The sequence below is a fragment of the Ceratotherium simum genome, chromosome 3 (assembly GCF_057802395.1).
Source record: "Ceratotherium simum simum isolate JZ-2026a chromosome 3, ASM5780239v1, whole genome shotgun sequence".
Taxonomy (NCBI): Eukaryota; Metazoa; Chordata; class Mammalia; order Perissodactyla; family Rhinocerotidae; genus Ceratotherium; species Ceratotherium simum.
Genome location: NC_141902.1, coordinates 1,750,082 through 1,770,843, shown reverse-complemented (window position 1 = coordinate 1,770,843; position 20,762 = coordinate 1,750,082). Strand labels below are relative to the sequence as shown.

Genomic DNA, 20,762 nt, shown 5'->3' with positions numbered 1-20,762 from the left:
GAGCGGGGAGTCACACAGTTTTTCAAGAGATCACCCCTCAGATTACTTATTAATGATAAAGGAGAAAACGTTTCTTTGCAATCGAGAAATCTGGCAGACCCATCTTAACCAACAGATTCTATGAGATATATAAATTGTGGGACAAGCCACCACCATGTACCTCCTGATGAGGACCACGTGATGGACACGGCCTCACCCACGCAGCGTTCTTGCTGAAAACATCCCCGCTGTGTCACATTGTGTGGAAACAGCCAGACAGTCTACGTGGAGGCACATTCTGCAAAACACCTGACCTGGACCCTTCAAAAATGCCAGTATCATGAAAGACCAAAACAAGAACTAAAACCTGTGGAGCTGTGTAAACTAAAGAAGACTAAAGAGACACGGCAACTAAATGCAAAGTATCGTCACTGATTAGATCCTGGATTACACATATAGTTATAGAACGATTATTGGGATGATATGAGAAATCTGAGCACAGACTGTATATGAGATAATAGTATTGAGTCAATGACGAGTTCTGGAGTGTAGAAATCATACTGTGCTTACACAGGAGAACATCTTTGTTCTGGGAAAGTCATACTGCGTAGTTGGGGAATGGTTCAGCCAAAAAAGTGTGTGTGTGTGTGTGTGACAGACACAGAAAGGAAATAAAGCAGAATTCTAACAACTGATTAATGAACCTGGCTAAGAGTATGCAGGAATCCATCGTATTATTCTTTCCACTTGTACATATTTTGAAAATTTTTTCAAAACAAAAAATTGTAGGGAAAAACCCAGGAGATTTTACATAAAATTCTAATTTCTGGCTTTTTAAAAAAAGACTATGAAAATCTAGCGCTCTGGGCCTGCACCTGTGCATCCTAGGTAATGACACTGCACTCTGCCCACGTCTACTGGGTCACCAAATGGCAATATATCATTCCTTCTACGTGCTTGTCTCTCTGGTTTTTCTTATCTTCTGGAGGGAGGGTTGTCACAGACAACGTCCTAGCTGCTGCTTTTGGGCCATGACTGATGTGAGTCCTGATCTACTCTGACACCCCCGTACCACCTGCCACACTGCCGAAGGTCTGCCCAGGCACCTCACAGTGGCGCTGTGCCACCCTTCACCTGCACCCCTCCGGGAGCATCTACTCTTTCCACCACTGCTGGTTGGAATTCTTTGCCTCCTCTTCCAATAGTACTACCATTTTCATTCCACAGCAGGACGTGCAGCAGCACGGAGGCTAGGGGCCTTAGTAATGCAGTTATTCTGGGCTGGTCCGCTCACATTTGCTTTGAACCACACAGGCCTTTTCTTGCTGGACACACAGATATTCCCCAGGGGGCTTGGGGGGGTTCAAGTACAGTCACCTGCTTTATGCAGAAACCTCGCCCCACAGGGCCTGTGATGACACCAGCCCATCACGCCAGACTGCTTGATTTAAGGTGGCTTTCTTTCAGGGACCCTGTCTCTCTCTGTAATCCGGCTTCTGTCATGACCGCCCCACCTCCCATTCAAAACATCTTTATATGCTTGAACTCTACTTATGGAAAGCGGTTGAATTCTTTCCTGAAGGGCTCATGGGTCACATGCAAATCAGAAGATGTCATACATCCTAGTGAAGAATTTTTGCACCCATAGCTTGGAGATAGCCGTGGGTCCTGTTACATAAAGATTAGGGATAGTGTACGTAAAGAACCTAGCAACATTCCAAATAACATAACAGGCAGCCTAATCTCCTAGCCGGTCCGTGAACTGGTCTTTTATTATGCTGTAAGACCTATTTCTGCTCATGGTCCAGCTTAGTAGCTCAAGGTCGTGGCTCCAGGAATTCTCTCCCTCCACCAACATCGAGTTTTCTCTCTACTGGATTGATAACCGTTAGCATACAAATATTCTTCTTTCTCCCACGTTAAAAACAACAACTACAAAAACTCTTGACCCCACGCCCTTCCAAGCACCTCCTGCCCCATTTCTGGGCTTTCTTTTATAATGAAACTCCTCAAAAGAGTTGCCTACGTCACCGTCTCCACTCTGCCCTTCTCGTCCCCTCTTGAACCCTCTCTGATGGAGCTTCCATCCTAGCCCTCCACCCAAACAGCTCTTGTCAAGATCTCAAATGACCCTCATATTTTCAAAGCCAATGGCTCATTCTAAGTCTGTACTAATGGTGACCTTTGACACCAATGACCATCCCCTCATTCTTGAAACATTTTCTTCACTAAGCTTTTATGAACATTGCTCTTGGGTTTCTTCTGGGCTCTTTTTTTTTTTCGGGGATCTGCTACCCCAAAGATCACCCCTTCCTGCCTCCTTTGCTGGTTCCTCCTTGCCTACCTGACCTTTGGATGCTGGAGCCCCCGGGTTCAGTCCTGGGTATTTGTCTCCCCAGGGTGATCTCACCCAAGGTCACTGCTTTCAACACCACCGCTGTGCTGATGTCTCCCAACTTTGCATCTCCAACCTGGACTTTCCCCTCAATGCCAGACTTGTGTACTTAACTGCCCACTTTACGGTCTCCTTGGATTTGCATCTCAAACTTAACATATCTAACACAGACCTCTCAACTTCCTTTCCTCCAAACTTGCACCTGGGTCTCCCTGTCACAGTGAATGATCTCTTCCTTCTTCCAGTTCCTCAAGTCAAGAACTTTGGAGTCATTCTTGATTCCTCATCCAACAATTGGATTCCTACGAGCTCTTCTCTCAGAAAAATCTTGACTCTGACCACCTCCACCACTACCTCTCTGACCAAACCCCTCTCCTCACACCTGGATTACTCCAACAGTCTCTAACTCATCTTCCTGCTCCTGGAGCTGGAGCGACCAGCAGCAAGAGGAATCCTTCCAGAATGTAAGTCATGCCAGGGCACCCCTCTGTTCAAAACCCTCTGATGGCTCCCACCTCAGTCACAGTAAAACCCACGTGGTGCACAGGCCCTCACATCTGAGCCCTTATCTCCCTAACTTCACCTCCTATGACTCGCTCTCGCTCTCGCTTACTCTGTGACACACTCATCTTTGCTCCTCCTAGAACACGCCAGAACACTCACTTGATCCTGCCTTGGGGCCTCTGTACTAACTACTCCTTCTGCCTGGAATGCTCTCCCCCGGAGCTTCATGAGTCAACCCTTCTCATCATCTCCTGGTCTCTCTTCAAATGCCAGTCGTCAGAAAGGTTTTCCTAACCCCTGTATAGGAAAGCAAGCCCCTCCACCACCCCTTACCCCTTATCCTGCTTTATCTCTCACCACTGACATATAATTATTTGTTTACTGTTGGTCTCTCCTTACTTGTGAGGGCAGGGGCCAAGAACAGAGCCTGGTATGTGGCAGGAGTTCTGTAAAAACCTGTCAAACTAACACGTCAACTCCCTTACGCCCAGGTATCTCACCAAACACACTGAAAATACTGAATTCCTTCTTTTTTCATTTCACAAGGGAAAGTGAGTTTGAGAAAGGGTACAATAGCTGCTTTGAGCTCAGCTACTGCAGTATAATTTTATTACTGTCACTAGAATGGTACTTAATTTGTTCTTAAAGTAGAGTGTGAGCTGACTGATTTTAACTGGAGCAATTGTTTATTTGTTTAAAAGCCTAATTATGTAGGCTGGAAACAAAAGGATTCACAATTAAAACATGAAAGGGGTGACTGCAGTAGGACCTTTTGGTAAATGGTTTAGGAAGCAGTTTATTAGTACAAATACCGAATTTGTCTCGCAAAAATGTGTCACACACTTTTTCCCAAATAGCACGAAATAATGCTGTTTGAAAAGTGTTTCAGATTTTCAGAAAAAATGTTTTCTAAAAATATTACCAAAATAGGTTTCTTGATAGTAATTATCACACTCAAAAGCGTTTACCAATGGATGGTTACACCTTTATCTACACTTTCACATCAAGAATGGAAGCACTGTAGGTGTGCTGCCTTGGAAATCACACAGCTGGTGGCTAGACAACTCACTCTCATAATCTTATCTGCATAAGAGGAAGCAACTACAATTTTTAAAAAAGTCCAATAGCAACTATTGGGAGTTGCTTTAAATTGTTCAATAAACAGTTTAAAAAACATACACACAAGGAATTCCCTGAGGATAGATACAGACCAAATTCTATTATAACATAAAATTCAAGGGACCACTCTGTTCTTCTGTGGTACGAGTATTTCATTATATCAGATACGGATCCCACAAGCAGGACCTCCCCTGATCTGGGGAATCTTTTTGTTCCCAGACTTAGTACTCACTTTCACACACAAAACAAAATGATGTCACCATCTTCATCAATGGATAGTGAAACAAAAAAAATAAGGGCAATGATACACACTCACACATACACACACACACACCAGAGAAATGTATATATACAGATGTTATTTATAGGTGTCAACTACTCTCTTGGGAAGACTCTGCTTTTTTCTAAAATTATGTCTTTCCTAGTTTTTAAAAACAATATTAAAATGCCCTTTCTTTTGTGAAGTGATGGTGATAGTAGTTGGTAGGGTTTTTTTTTTTTTTTTTTGCTGAAGAAGATTCGCCTTGAGCTAACATCTGTGCCAATCTTCTTCTATTCTATATGTGGGTCGCCGCCACAGCACGGCTGACAAGTGGTGTAGGTCTGTGCTGGGATCTGAACCTGCGAACCTGGGCCACCAAAGTGGAGTGTGCCCAACTCAACCACTACGCCATGGGGCCAGCCCCAGTAGTCAGTTTTTAAAAATGCTTACAACCGTATCCCGATCTGTAAAATAAATAAATAAATAAAGTAACTTTTTGGGAAATTTTACTGGTCCATGAAATCCAAAATCTGCAAATGACAACTTTCAAATAAAAAAATCTTGGCTGGCTTCCTTCTTTTCAGAAGAAAGCCAAACTCCTTAGCCTGGCATTCAAAGCCCCCGACACCTGGTCTCAATCTACCTTTCCTGCTTTCCTTATGGTAACAGGAGCAGTCAGGGGGTCAGCCCTGACCCGTCCTCACTGCTTTGGCTAAGGTCACTGAGGTACCTTCAGCCTCAGCCCTCCTGGGTCCTAGTTCCTGACCTTAGCATGGGTCATTAAAACTCCAGCTCTGTGAGGGGTATGCAAGGAAAAAAAAAACCCAACAACTAGGAACTCAACTTAGCGAGCCACTGAGCTGCAACCCTCCCAGGGCCTCCCTCAGAACTTCGCTTTGCATTCCTCTTCCCACCGGCACTGGAGCCCTGGCTTGAACTCCAGCTCAGAGGGGGCCTAAAACTCTTGCCTGGACCTCACCAGTTTCCCCGTCTCAGGGACTACAACATGTCCCCTGGAGTCAGGCCCCAAACCCCAAAGGCCACCTGGAACCAACGTGCAGCTACACGCCAACTGTCACTTACTGCAGGGCCAGACCTGTACCCCAGAAGCTCCTCGCACCCCTCCTGCTGGACCCCGGCTTCCTTTCCCTCCCTCTCTCCCTGGCCTGTGAGAGCCCAGCGGGCATCTCGGCCAAGACTTTGGGGTTATCACATGTGTTCCCTCAGTATGCTGCTTTCCTCTCGTGACCTTTTCCTAGGAGAGACTGTCTGCCCTGCATGCCTTCTCTCTCATCCCATGCCTCCTGAAACTTTTCAAAGTCGAGTTCAAATGCACCTCCAAACACTTTGTTTAGAGGGTTCTTGCCAGGCATGGGGACACAGGCCCTGCCCATCAGGAACCCGGTCTCTTGGGAGTGAGGGCCGAGGGGAAATTCATCTTACTTCCCTTCCACGAATTAAGTGTCTGAAAGACAGGGTGGACAATTTTGTATAAACATTGTTTTAGGCACACGAGGCCTCCATAAATATCTACTGAATAAACAAATGGACAAAATATGACTTCATTTAACAAACCCTCAATTCATTTATTCAGCAAATATTTAAGTACCCATTTTGTGTTAGGAATATCACAGAATTCGGAAAAGTTAGGGTTCAAGGGGACAGATGCTACTGCTAATCTACTGCCATCGGCTCCTAGAGATATGGGGAGTCTACCTGTGTGCACTTGACTCTGGAGAATGAGGTGCTGTGCGCTCTGGAACCAGGTTCCTGTGCACACAAGTCTACCTTTACAGCACATCAACATTCAGTTATTCAAGAGAACACATCTGACGTCCCAATTTATTGGCAACATCTACCCTCCCTAAGAGCTTATTTTGTTGACATTTTTTTCAATCCAACAACAACAGTTATTGGAGGCCTGCTACGTGCCAAGTAACTGACACAGAGATAAAGAGGTGAGGTCCCCATCCCAGAGGAACTCAGTTAATTCAGGGAGCAGCACCTGTAAGCACTGCATTGCTGAAGGGTGGGCGGAGGGTGCAGAGAGGCATTCACAGGCCACCCTCAGAATCAGAGAGCAAGTACCTCTCCACTAGAAACAGACGGTCTTTCCTCTGGAATAAATGAACCCCTGAAATACAATTACCACATTCTCCTCTAGGGAAAGCCTGAGAAAGGGGAAAAGACCCAGCAGCCCAAGAGAAACCGTGAGTGTGGGAAGGGCAGAGGGTTCAGGCGGTGGGGTGGGCCAACACTGCTGGTCTCCCCCTTTGCGGGAGAGGGGCTTGGAAATGTCTTCTCAGAACAGGTAAGAGCCTCCTGGTAAAGAACATCCTAAACCCAAATAGAGACAGTTTTCCTGTTATCCACCCATTTCATTTACCCAAAGCCTGCTGCTTCCCATTCAGGGTCCTCATCCAGAGACAACCCCACACACTCAATTCCTCGGGAAAAGAAGAGTGTTCGAGAGGCCTGGAGAGGTCGGAGAAGCAAGGGTGAGAGAGACCCCGGATGATCCCCTCCCCTCCCATCAGGGTGCTCTTCCCTGACAGGGTCATACAGCTGTACAAGTCAGAACTTGGAGGCCCTAACTGTGTGAAACCACATTAACCCACTGAGTTCACTACATTGTCACATTCTGCCTTGCGGTTTGGGTTTCATCTTCACAGAAATTCAGAAAAGAAGCCTCTTCCCACTACAGGAAAAAAATGCTTTCAACTCGTAATAATCAACTCCCCCTCCCTCTAATATCATGGTCTCCTAGGGTAAACTAATAAACATTTTTAAAGTGATCATTTCACTTCTTAAGAAGAATCTTTCTAGAGACAGGACATTATGATGCTCAGCAGTAGATAAATGTGAGGTATAATGAAAACCTGTCAGCTTCCTAGCAGTTTGAAAACAGGTGAATGATTAATTCTCTTAATGGACTGAGGATATCCTCAGAAGATAGTCTAGAAGTTGAAACATCATGAAGGCTAGCAAACCCGAGTTGTGGTAAGTTCCTGTACTATCAAAGTTGATGGCTCTTGCAGAACCAGATCTACAGGTGACATGGGAAGCAGCTATTGGGGAGAGAAATAAAATAGCCCCCAGCATCTCTGAAAGTGACACCACCCTCCTTCCCTGCACTGCTGTCTCTATTTCATAAGGTGCTTATGCTTTCCAGTTCGTCATATAATTGGTGACTTGTGCACAGATGTCCATTTGTGTCACTGAGGACAAAAGTCCATGAAGGAAGGAGATGTAACCACATGTCAAGGCATTTATTTAACATGGCACGACTCACTTTAATTTTTCAGTCCCTGAAAATGCACTGTCAAGCATCCATTACCTTGAGCATGCGGATTTCTCGAAGGGCGATTTTCTTTATGACAGGGTCATCTTCCGATTCCAGAAACCTCTTGATGGCCACAATCTGACCCGTGTCCCTGTTTCTGCATTTGAAAACAACTCCATAGGATCCTTCGCCAATTTTCCCAATTTTTTCATACTTCTCCATCACAGAGGAATAAATCTTCTTAAAATGGATCCTCACCTAGTTTGAAGATGTCGCTTATAAAATGCTGGCGTGAACGGAGCCCCAGTCACCGCCGGGTCTTTGTTGAGGACCTAGAGGAGGACAGGGACCCCCGCCGAGGAACCAGGCCTCCCCGGGCAGCGGCTCCGGGCGCCGTCCTCACCGAGTCCAATCGTGTCCCCGACCCGAGAGTTAAAGTGTGACCGTGTCCCGCGGCGCGCGCGTGTAGGGTCATCTGTTTCCGCGTCGCAGTTCATCCATCCGATCCGGCCGAGGGCTTCCCCGGCTCGCGTTTCGGGTCTCCCGGGGCGGGGGAGGGGAGGGAGGACGGAGGGGAGGAGGAGGGAGAGGAGGGAGGAGGAGGGAGGACCGAGGGGAGGCGAGGAGGGAGGGCAGGGGGAGGGGAGGGAGGAGGAGAGGGAGGAGGAGGGGAGGAGGGGAGGGGAGGGAGGACGGAGGGGAGGAGGAGGGAGAGGAGGGAGGAGGAGGGAGAGGAGGGAGGAGGAGGGAGGACCGAGGGGAGGCGAGGAGGGAGGGGTGGGGAGGAGGGAGGGAAGGGGGAGGGGGAGAGGGAAGGGAGGGGGAGAGAGGACGGAGGGGAGGGGGGAAGGGGAGGGGAGCGGGCCCGGTTACCCGCCCCCACCCCCAGGCTCTCCCCAGCCCGGCCACGGGCCCCCGCCCGCAGGTCCCGGCTCGCCCGCGCCTCCCCGCGCCCCCGCCTGCAGGAGGTCCGCCCCGACTGCAGGCGTCCACACCGGGGACTGCGGACACTACCCGAGCTCCCGGTGCACGGGCAGCTTCCGCGTGTGTCCCGTCGGCGGAGGAGGGGAGGGGAGGGGAGGGGAGAGGACGGCGCGGTGACTGACGGGTTGGTCAGCCTGCCCGCCCGCCCGGCTGGGGTCCCCGACCGTGGAGCCCACGCGGCCGGCCTTCCTCTGCGGCAGTGAAGCTCAGGGCCCGCCCGTCTCCGCGGGCTCCTCCTCGCTCAGGCGCGAGCACAGCGGGGCAGTGAGCGACCTGGGAAATCGTGCCGGGACGGGACTGCCCCTGGGCGCACTGCCGCAGGGCCTCTCCTCCCTCCCCGCCCCGCGCCGGCACTGAGGTGGGGGCTTGCCCGGAAGCAATCCCTGAGGAGAGAACCGAACCCTGTCTGAGAAACAGGGGCCGGCCCCGCGCCAAGCAGCATGCCGCCAGCTGCAGATCTGGGCGGGGGCCAGGAAGGAGCCGGAGCTGGCGAGAGGGATTGCTGGCGCCTTAAAAAGAGTAGCATATAGATGGGGTCCTGGGATGGGGCACAGGTGCTCTGTGAACCTCCCAGAAATTGTTTGCAAATGGCAACAACTGATGTGTTTTCTGTCTCCATAGTTTTGCCTCTTCCAGAATGTCATATGAGTGGAAGTATACATTATGTAGCCTTTTGAGGCTAAGCTGCTTTCACTTAGCATAATGCATTTGAGATTCATCCATGTTGTTGCATTTATCAGTAGTTCATTCCTTTTTATTACTGGGTAATATTCCACTGTATGGATAGACGATAGTTTGTTTATTCATTCCCAGTTGAAGAACATTTGAGTTGTTTCCAGTTTTGGTGATTGTAAACCAAGCCACTATAAACATTCATGCATGGTCTTTTGTGTGAACATATGTTTTCATTTCTCTTGGGAAAATGATACTTAAGAGGATGCTGCTGGGTCATATAGTCAGTACCTGTTATTGTAAGTAACTGCCAATATGTTTTCCAAAGTGACTGTACATTTTACATTCCTACCAGCAATGTTCCAATTACCCTGCACCTTCGCCAGCACTTGGTGTTCAGCCTTTCTATTTCAGCTGTTCTAGTAGGTGAGTAATGGTCCCTTGCGGTTTAGTTTGCGTTTCCCTGATGACTAATGTTGAGCAGTTTTCCGTATGCTTACTTGCCAGCTGGATGTTTTCTCACTTACAAGTTCTAGATGGTTTTTGTAAATTCATTGGGGTTTTCTGTGTAGACAGTTGTGTCATCTGCAAGTAGGGACAATTTTAGTTCTGCCTAACTGGTATGTCTTTTCTTTCTTTTTCTTGCCTTACTGCATTTGGTAGGTGCTCCAGTGTGATATCAAATAGGAGTGGTGAGAGCAGACATCCTTACTACCGACCTTAGAAGGGAAGCATTCAGTCTTGCACCACTAGGTAGGATGTTGTCTAGATCTCTGCAGAGGCTATGGTAGGCAGCCTCTAAGATGGCCCTTAATTATCTCTGCCTCCTGGTATTCATGCGCTTGTGTACTCTCCTTCTCTTAAGTGTAGGCTTGACCTAGTGACTTGCTTCTAAGGAATAACATGGGAAAAGAAGCAATATGGCTTCTGATATTATGTTACAAAGAGACTGTGATTACCACCTTGGGTACCCTCTTGTACTCTCTGCTCACTTCCTCTGAGGGAATCCAGATGCCATGTTGTGAGCTGCCTTGTGGCAAGGAACTGAGGAGGCCAACAGCCAAGAAGAACTTAGGCACTCAGTCCAATACTCTGTGAGGAATTGAATCCTGCCAACCATGTAGTGAGCTTGGAAGTAGATCTCCCCACACCACCCCTGCTCCAGTGAGCCTTCAGCTGTCAACATAAGTTCAATCTTGTGAGAGACCTTGATTCAGAGGCACCTAGCTAAGTCAGACCTGGATTCCCAACCTCCAGAAACTGTGAGATAATAAATGTTTGATATTTATGTTTAGGGGTTGTTATGCAGCCATATAGAATTAACACAGAAGCCCTTTATTAGATTAAGAAAATTCTATTTAATTCCAATTTGCTGAGAGGTATTTTGTTTGTTTTAAAATAATGAATGGATGTTGAATTTTGTCAAATGCTTTTCTCTATCTATAAGACAATCATATGATTTTCTTATTTAGTCTGTTGATATAGTGAATTATATTGATTGATTTGAAAATGTTGAACCAACCTTGCATTCCTGGGATAAAACCAACTTGGTTATGATGTTCTATCATTTTGATACATTACTGGAGTTGATTAGTAATATTTTGTTGAGGATTTTTACATTAATGTTTCTGAGAGATATTGATCTATAGTTTTCTTTTCTTGTAATGTCTTTGTCTAATTTTGGTATCAGGGTAATGCTGATCTCATAAAATAAGTTGGGAAATATTTCCTTCTCTTCTAGTTTCTGGAGACGTTTACGTTAAATTGGTATTATTTGTTCCTTAAATGTTTGGTAGAATTTGCCAGTAAGGCCACTTGAACCTGGAGTTTTTGTTGTTGAATTGTTTTTAATGACAAATTCTATTGCTTTAGTAAAATACAGGACTATTAGGATATCTGTTTCTTCTTGAGTGAGCTGTGGTAGTTTGTGTCTTTCAAGGAATTTGTCTATTTCATCTAGATATTTCAATTTATGGGCATAAAGTTGTTTATGTATAATAATATTACATTATTATCCTTTTAATGTCTATAGGATACATGGTGGTATTCCTTATGTCATTCTTGATTATTAGTAATTTGGGTTGTTTTTCCTTCTTTTTTCTGATCAGTTTGGCTAAGGCTTACAAATTTTATTAGTCTTTTAAAAGAAACAGCTTTAACTTAATTGATTTCCTCTCTGGTTTTTCTGTTTTTCAATTTCATTGATTTCACCTCTTTATTGTTTTCTTCCTTCTGCTTGCTTACTTTTAGCTGCTTTTTCTAGTTTTTTTAAGATGGAAGCTCAGACCATTAATTTTAGATCTTTCTTCTTTTCTAATATGTCTTTAATGCCATAGATTTTCCTCTAAGAACCACTTTAAATGCATCCCAGAAATCTTAATCTGTTGTATTTTCATCATCATTCAGCTCAGAATGTTTTCTAATTTCCCTTGTGACTTCCTATATGAGCCATGGGGTATTCTGAAGTGTGTTGTTTAATTTCCAACTATTTGGGGATTTTCCAGATATCTTTCTGTTATTGATTTCCAGTTTAAATCTGTTGTTTTCAGAGAAATCCCTTTGTTTGATTTAAATTCTTTGAAATGTGTTGAGATTTGTTTTATGGCCCAGAATATGGTCTACGTTGGTGAATGTTTCTTTTTGAAAATTAAAAAAAAATTATTTTAAAATGAAGTGGGAAAGTCAACATGAATTTGTCCAGAGCTTCCTTGTCTGAAGTTCATGCGAGGCTCAAGTTAGTCTGGAAAACTAACTTTATGGACTCCACAAGGGTCAGTACCCAAGGAGCCTGGCGCTGGGCCAGGCGCAGTGGTGGTTGAAGCAGGGGCCGGTGCCCCGTTGTGTGCATCTGAGGAGGCAGTGACCCAGAAAGCCAGCGTGACTTGCCGCTGCACCAGTTGTTTTGTTTGGAGGAAGTTGGAGCAAAATATTTGAGAACAACTTTGAAAGAGAGGCAAACAGTTGATGTCACCATTTAGCACCAAACAGAGAAGATGCTGTGGCCTCTGTCCTGTCAAATCACAGGCATTCCTTTCAGAGGCAGGACTGACATTGGTTTTGAATCAAAGAAGTGTAACTCCTGGAAAGTTCTTGGGAAGCTGAGCCATGGTCTGATATGTGGGCTCTTGTTCTCAAGCCAGTGCAAAGAGCAGGGAAACAACATGAGGATTCTCCAGGTGTGGTGCTCCTTTGTCTTCAGCTCTGCATCATGAGGGAGAACGCTTCAGTGTCCTTGGATAACACAAGCAGTACTGTGGTATGTTAATCGCTGAAGGAAGCAATAAGCATTCAGTAGAGGAACACGTGGTAGGAGAAAGAGCCTGGGATTTGGATCAGAAGACCAGGATTTCTACCTTCTTACTGGTGTTTGATCTTCTGCAAGAGAACTACTATTGCCTAAACAACAATAACTATGCCACTAGTGCCTACATTGTGGCAAGCAGTATGCTAAGGATATTTTATACGTGAGCCTCACAACAGCCTAGGAGATGGGTGTCAGTACTATCCCGAGGTTTCAGATGAGGACAGTGAGGTTCAGACTGGCTCGGTGACTTGTCCGGGGACACAAAGCTGGGGAGTCCTGAGGCGGCAAGCGGGGTGTGGGTGGTCTGCCTCCAGCACCTTTGCTGCTGACCGTTTTGCTAATACTCCCTAACGCACAGGCTGCTTGTCAGGATTTTGAGTTAACGTATAGGACATTGGGAGTTGACCCGAAGTACTTATAATGCACAACGTAGCATCCTTCTTCTTTTTTCAAGCTGCCAGGAAGATGAGCCTTGTCATTATGCGTCCTTCTCACGGTAGCTCAGCAACTTCTGCGTGAACAAACCTCCACGAGGTTGGGCAGGATACGAACACTTCACCTGAGTGCTGAGCCAGGGGGAATGCTTTAGGCTCCCCCCTTGATCCCCCCAATTATGTTTCCTGTAGGGAAAAGGGAGTTGAGTCACTGTGACCTTAAAATGACCCTATACAGCCGCTTGAGGAAATATTTGAATTGACTGTCCCTACTTTAAGTGCGTTTGGAAAGGAAATTGTTTCCAGGGCACACACAGAACATAGTCAATCACGGCCGTGTAGGGGCACTTATGTTTCAGGCTCAATAACCACATTATCTCTAGTCTTTGTAACAGTCCTGCATGGTGGGATGTGTTAGGTGGTTGGAATTATTCACTGCCCCATTTTGTAAAGCAGCTGAGGCTTTGAGAGCGTCCTCTGGTCAGCGTAGACAAGGCCATCCAGCTCTCCAGAGCTGAAGGCAGGTTTCAAACCCAATGCCACCTGTTTCCAAAGCCCGTGCTCTGGCAGTGGTGACGGAGTTACGACAACTAGGAGCACCTTGTGAACAACCCAGAGAAGCGGGTGTCAGCCAAGTGCATCCTGAGCAGTCACTGCCAAAGGCTACAAACCAGGCATGTAAATAGCTTCTCCCTTTATCTGGAGACTGGCGAATCAATGTAAATATTGGAAAATAAAGTGAAATAAAATAAGAGCTTATTGTCTTTGAGTTTATATGTGGGCCCAGCCAACAATAAAGTGTTTTCATCCCTAACTAACATAACCATAGTTATTATGTGTTTCCCTTTAAATTCCTGTTGCATTCTATATATGGCAAGCCATTTTTTTAAAGCACCTCTTCTTCTAAAGCTTTTTTTGTTTCTGAGTCTTCTTTTAATAACCTCAACACTTCTTTGCATTTTCAGATTTATAACAACCAACGAAGACTTTCACCAGGATCCCAAAAGCCACGAGAGCTCAGCAGTGTTAACACTAAGACCCTGGAGGGTTCTGTGGCTGGCCCCGGGGTTCCCGAGGGTGAGTCAGTGTGTACGCGATCCTTCTCCAGGAAGTGTCTCAGCTCCTTGAGGCACATCTCTTTGCCACTGTGGCAGCTGATTGGTCACCATACTTATCATAAGGCAGTCTGTGTACGTTGCTCTGCTTTGTGATCTTTGAATCATTATATTCCAGGAAAAAGGTAAATTTGAAAAGGTAAATTTATGAGACTGAATAAATTGGAAAAAACATTAATTACTTTCTGAACTTCAGCTTACAGCCGTGGCACAGAAACAGCTGTTTGGAAAGCAGACTTGCTGAGCGCTGACACGCGTGGGACACCAGGCTGGGCCTGGAGCCTCAGCGCTGACTTTCCCAGGGTCGGACGCATGGGATCCCCACGCAGGGCCAATTCTGCGTCTCTCACCCAGCGGCCCGGGTGCTGTTTCCACTGTACTTTTTGCTTTCCGAAAGGCTTCACAAGGGTTGTGAAGGGGAGAGGCCACATCTGGCATTTGAGGAAACACATACAGAAAATTTAAATGACTTGTTCAGAGTCAAAAACCAAATTTGTTCCAGGCAACAAACAGGCCTAGAACCTGGCTCTCAATTCTGACTTGTATTCTTCCCACTGGCTGTCCGTGCTGCGGCTTCAGATTAGCTCTAGTTATGGGGTTAAAGAAAGAGAAAGTGGGGCCAGCTCAGTGGCGTAGTGGTTAAGTGTGTGTGCTCCACTTCAGTAGCCTGGGGTTTGCAGGTTCGGATCCCGGGCGTGGACCTACACACCACTCATCAAGCCACGCTGTGGCAGCATCCCATATAAAGTAGAGGAAGATAGGCACGGATGTTAGCCCTGGGCCAATCTTCCTCAGCAAAAAGATACAAAATAGAGGAAGATGGGCACAGATGTTAGCTCAGGGGCAATCTTCCTCCAACCAAAAAAAAAGAGAAACCAACCTTAATAAAACTCGATATCAAAACAAATATTTATGTGTGTGTCAAGGTGGGGGAGGAGGAGAGGAGGGGACAGGGAGTATGAATTATTTGCATTTAAAAAATATTCTTCTCTTTACATAAAGTGGGATTTCTTTTCATACAGATTGTTTTAGAAATGCATCCATTTCTTGAGCAGAGTTAATACGGAGTCCTCTCAACTTCCCCTCCCTTACAGAAACTGTGATGCTTATTCTTGGTGTCTGAGTAACTCTTTGTACAAACAGAAACCACTGGCACCCTAGATACATTTCCCATGTCAACCATTGAAGTTTTAGGCGTCTGTTGATCCAAAAGATCTAAGTAGTTTCATAAGATCATCTTTAAGCTGCATGCTTGCCAAGCACTGAGTGAAGGGCCTGGTAACCACCACATGCGGAAATCCTGTTACTGTAACTAGCTTTTGAAGACGGGTCAGCATCAGATATTAGTGGTAAGATATTCCTGTGAGGCATCTAAATGAATCCACGTGTAGGTCCTTGTAAAAAATATGCATTTAAACAATATTCCCCCCAAGCAATAAGAAATCCTTCACCTTAGACAGCAACATATTTGTTTTCTACACTGTCATCACTGGACCTGATTTTCCAGAAGGGGCGTGAACTCTGGAGGCAGACTGCCTGGGATCAGATCCAGCTGTGCTACGAACCATCTGCAAGGAGGAAGACAAGTCACTTGCCTCCTTGTGCCTCCTTTGTGTCATCTGCAACCTCTTAGAGTTGTCGTGAGGATTAAATGATGAGGGCCATATCCACGTTAGCTTTTATTGTTACTATCGTCATGAGATTAGTAATCTCTGTATGCTATTTTCTGTTAGGTGGGAATTTCATTTACTACTAAAATGTATTCCATACTGTACTGGAAACATATGTCAATTTATAGATTCACTTAAGGCCTACCAATCAAGGAAAAAAATCTTTTTAGTCACTCAGAGTCCTAAGCGACCCTCCGAGGGTTCCCTCCAGGAAGGCAACGCTTCCAGCTGTCTGAGAGGCATTCTTTCCACCACATCATCTGCTCACAGGCAATCCCTGAGGGAGGACACAGCCCGGGACACCAGACCCAGGTTCACGTCTGCATTGCACCCTTTTCTGGCCGTGTGAATCCAGGAAAATCACTTCGTGTGCTGGCCTGGGATTTCGTAGATTCACGTGCACTTGTAGGAAGTAACACACAGAGGCCCCATAGAGTCTGCCGTTTTCCCCAATGATGACATCTGGTAAAACTATCGCGAAGTGTCACAACTGGACATTCACACTGATGCAGGCTGCAGAACGGTCCTGTCACCACAGGTTTTCCTCACGTTACCCTCCCCACCCCCTACCCCTGGTTGTGAATAAGTTTTTCCCTGGGCTTCTGTGTTTGTTTCTCTTGGGTAAATACCTGGAAGCAGAGTGGCTGGACTGTGTGGTAAATGTATGTTTAACTTTCTAAGGTACTGCTGTATGGTTTTTCACAGCGGCTGTACCATTTCGCATTCCCATCACCAATATAGGAGCCTTCCAGTTGCTCCAAAGCTTGCAAACACTTGGGACTGTCAATCTTTTCTTGGTTTTTAAATTGTGTAAAATACACATAACAGAAAATTTACTATCTGAACCATTTTTAAGTGGACAGTTCAGTGGTATTAAGTGCTTTCACATTGTTGTGCAACCATCACCACCATCTATCTCAGAATTCTTTTCATCTTGCAAAACAGAAACTGTGTCCCCATTAAAGACTAACTTCCACTTCCCACCTCCCCCAGCCTCTGGCAACCAGCATTCTAGTTTCTGTCTCTATGGCTTTGACTACTCTAGGGACCTTTCATATTTTAGCTATTGAGAGTAATGCTACTATGAATATAGGTGTGCAGATATGTCTTCAAGACCCTGCTTTCAATCTTTTGGGTATATACCCAGAAGTGGGTTTGCTGGATGATATGGTAATTCTATTTTTAAGTTTTTGAGGAACCACCATAATTTTTTCCACAGCAGCTGCACCATTTTACCTTCCCACCAACAGTGCACAAGGGTTCCAATTTTTCCACATCCTTGCAAACACTTGTATTTTCTTTCTCTCTCTCTCTTTTTTTTTTTTTTTTGGTGAGGAAGATTAGCCCTGAGCTTACATCTGTTACCAGTCCTCCTCTTTTTGCTGAGGAAGACTGGTCCTGGGCTAACACTGTGCCCATGTTCCTTTGCTTTATATGTGGGAGGCCTGCCACAGCATGGCTTGACCAGCGGTGTGTAGGTCTGTGCCCAGGATCTGAATCTGCGAACCCTGGGCCGCCAAAGTGGAGTGTGCGAACTTAACCACTATGCCACCAGGCTGGTCCCTTTTTTCTCTTATTGACAGTAGTCATCCTAACGGGTGTGAGGTGGTGTCTCATTGTGGTTTTGATTTGTGAACTGGGATCTTAGTTGCCAACCACAGAAGCCACTGCAGCTAGTTTAAGCGGAAAGGGATTTATTAAGGGATATTAAATAGTTTGTGGAATTCCCAGGAGAGTCAGAGAGTCAGATCTGGAGGCTACATAGCCAGAAGCAATACCAAAACCACTCTGCAGGACTGCCTCAGCCAGACCTCGGGGCTGCTGCTGCTGGCGCTGCAGATGGCTGGACGCTACACACGCCTCTCCATTGTTCCAGCTGCTGAAGAGCAGATTCCTCTCCACCGTCCAAGGCAGAAAAACGGATTCAGGACAGCACGTGCTTCCACCTGTGCTCTCTGTCCGACTGAGACTGGTGTGAGTAAGTCTGGGGGCCGGCAGCCTGCACCCTGGCTGCGAAGGTGCTGGCGGAGGCACTGTGGGCTTCTGCCCTGGAGAGTCCAGATTCATAATGTGGGAAATGACTGTAATGTAGGAAAAGTTTTCAAAGACAGCCACAAAGCATGAGAAATACCTACCGTACTCTTCCGCCCTGTTTACAAATAGAGATATTAATAGCTACCTCCCTCAGGGACTTGTCTGCAAGATGCAATGACATCCCTCACGTAGGATGTGTCACAGCGTCTGGCACATTGCAGGTGCCAGTTGCATATCCTTCTCCTTTCTCCCCATAAAATGTAAGCTGTGAGTTACTTCCTGTGTGACATAAGGCTGTTATGCAGGCAGCTATGTGAAACAATTTTAGGAACCTTAGAAGAGCTCTATGACCCTCCTAATATCCTATCTAACATAAAGTTCCATCTTATTTTACTTAAGTTCTGATCTTGAGAAAATGCAAATATCTGAAAAAGGAGTGCTCTTTTAGGCTATAAATGACATATTAATACAAGGCCACGTCATCTGTTAGAAAGAACACTCACTTGGACATTAAGGGATCTGAGATGCTCCATCTCCTTATATGAGCAATTAATTACCCTCTCTTGGCCTCTCACCTACTAAGAGGAGGTGAGGAGCTGACCCCCATCCAGCTCTGTAGTGTCGCTCTATCAACGGAGGCTCTGGAGAGCAGGTTTTGGTGTGGAGGAGAAAGGAGAAGGCAGGAATGCCCTGAGCCCTTGAGGGACTCTTGAATTCTTGGGGAAGAACAGGACACCACAGTGATGGTGGGGGGTGCTCTTTCCAGTACCACAGGGGCTGTGAGAAGATGGGACTCCGTAAAAACATTAGCACGATAAGTGGCAGAAAAGTTAAGATTTTGTGGATTACTTAAATATCTTGAAATTCTCTCCTCATATGGACAGGACAGACCTAGGTGCACTGCTCACTGAAGTGTAGCTTCCTGTCATGTTCCATTCCTCAGGTGTGTAATCCACATTACCCTCATCTTTGATCTACCCAGGGCCGTAGCTTCATATTGCCTAAGTGTGACAGAAATAGTCTAAAAATACACTGTCTGGTACAGAGCAGGTACCTAATTAAAATCTGTTGAATAAAGATGCCACTCTCTGGGCCGGCCCCGTGGCTTAGCAGTTAAGTGTGCACGCTCCGCTGCTGGCGGCCCGGGTTCGATCCCGGGCGCGCACCGACGCACCGCTTCTCCGGCCATGCTGAGGCCACGTCCCACATACAGCAACTAGAAGGATGTGCAGCTACGACATACAACTATCTACTGGGGCTTTGGGGGAAAAAATAAATAAATAAAATTAAAAAAAAAAAAAGATGCCACTCTCGTGCTAGAAGAGGGGTTTAGTGGGTGGTTTCCTCATTGCTATTTGTTTCCCTTAGTCCAAAGAAGAATGTTCAGAAACTATAAGAATAGGTGCTTTACATGATACCTATTGGGACTTTGGTCTCTCAAACAGAAATCCCACAAGTCAGGTATAAATTGATGGGGAAAAAGAGTCTTTGTCCCTGTTTGTGCTCAATGATAATGATAGTAATGGAAATTAATCATTTGTGGAGTAACCATTTCCTGTAACATTCTGTAGATATGAAGTTGAATAACATTCAGTCCTTGTTCCCAGGATTAATTCCTGAGGAGAAGAAAGGAATATAAATAATTTGAACACAATGTGGCAAGTCCTAATAGAAGCAAGGACAAAGTGTGGTATTATATTATTTTAAATTATTTGCAATTTGGAGAGTTATGTATGGAAAGCCCAACACCTAAAAAAAACTTTCTTTAGCTTTTCTGTATTCTGATGGTTCCCACCATTACTATCTCATGATCAAGTAGAGACGCTTTGAACAAGGAGAGTGCATGTCTGTCAGCCTAAGACACACATTGTTTCAAGTTGGGAAGACAAGATTTAGCTTTTAATATAATGTGAACTATAGTATGCATGATAAATATTAAGACAGTTCAGATGACATTGACAAAGCATTCTTCAACTTGTCTCACAAAGAAAAGCGGGACCATCCTCAAGACCCAGGTCAAATGCCACATTGTAGAAAAAGCCTCACCAGGTCCTCCAGCAGAATCCGTCTGCATCATGTGCCAGTCTGCCTGGTCGTAGAGGTGTTTTGCCTACGTCTGTCTCAGATTCGACTTTGTGCTCACTGAGAGCACTCACTGTGTCTTACTTAGTTTGTGTCTCTCCGAGTCTGTAGGACGTTGCCGCACCCCTCGTAGGTGACTGATAGGAATATGTTGAATAAGCTCAATGTCAGAAGGCTCCCTCGAAGAAGGATATGCTGTATGCTGGAAATTAGAATCCATGTGCGTTTCCAAATCTGAGAACAGTTGAAGCTTATCATTTGAATTTATGGAACCACGATGAACAAGTAGACTGAGTTACTGTATTTTGGCTAATCAATTGATTAGATGATATTTTGTTAATTTTAAGATATTTGTCAAGAACGTTAATTTATTGTTGCTTTACCAGATACTGAAAATTTCTGTTCTAAGTTGCTCTTACTGAAAGTTGGTGGTAAAGAAGTACAGAGAATCATGTGGAAATACACAGAAAAAGTAATCCACAGAGAATTTATTCAGACATTAGTTGCCAATAAATCTCACGAGTCTTCCCTTAGTAAATCTTCCTAAAAAGCACTGTTTAGATAAAGGGCCACAGTTAAATGGATGTAAAGCAATTATACCTCCATTTGGTGCCTTGAAAATTCCAACTTTACAGATATTAGAAAATAAGTTGTTCAGGGAGAGTGACACAGATATAATTTAATAGGTGACATTCTTGACATTTGCATTGTTTTAGATGGCACGTTAGCCCCTCTTTGGGGAATTGTATTTAAAGTGGTCCCTACATAGCAATCTAGGTCTTTCAGCTCCAAATTAACCTTTCTCTATCCTGTTCTGTTATGCTGGGGCTGCAACTCTGCACACTATATTTCCAGAGTCCACTCAAGTTAGGTTGGACCAACTGAAGATACTAGGAGGAGAATGGATAGTAGAAAAAGGAGAAAA

General features: G+C 45.4%; 1 protein-coding gene across 3 annotated transcripts in view; it reads right to left on the bottom strand.

Annotated features, from left to right (window-relative positions):
• CDKL1 (cyclin dependent kinase like 1) overlaps positions 1-8,115 on the bottom strand; it is a 45,876-nt gene extending 37,761 nt beyond the window's left edge. For 2 of the 3 annotated variants that reach the window (XM_087421909.1, XM_087421901.1), the window contains exon 1: positions 7,597-8,115. In XM_087421909.1, the coding sequence (XP_087278035.1) occupies positions 7,597-7,764 (168 nt within the window). In that variant the 5' untranslated portion in view covers positions 7,765-8,115. The remainder of the gene's footprint in view (positions 1-7,596) is intronic. The other variant, XM_087421906.1, reaches the window with a different exon arrangement.
• Positions 8,116-20,762: the final 12,647 nt, after the last annotated feature.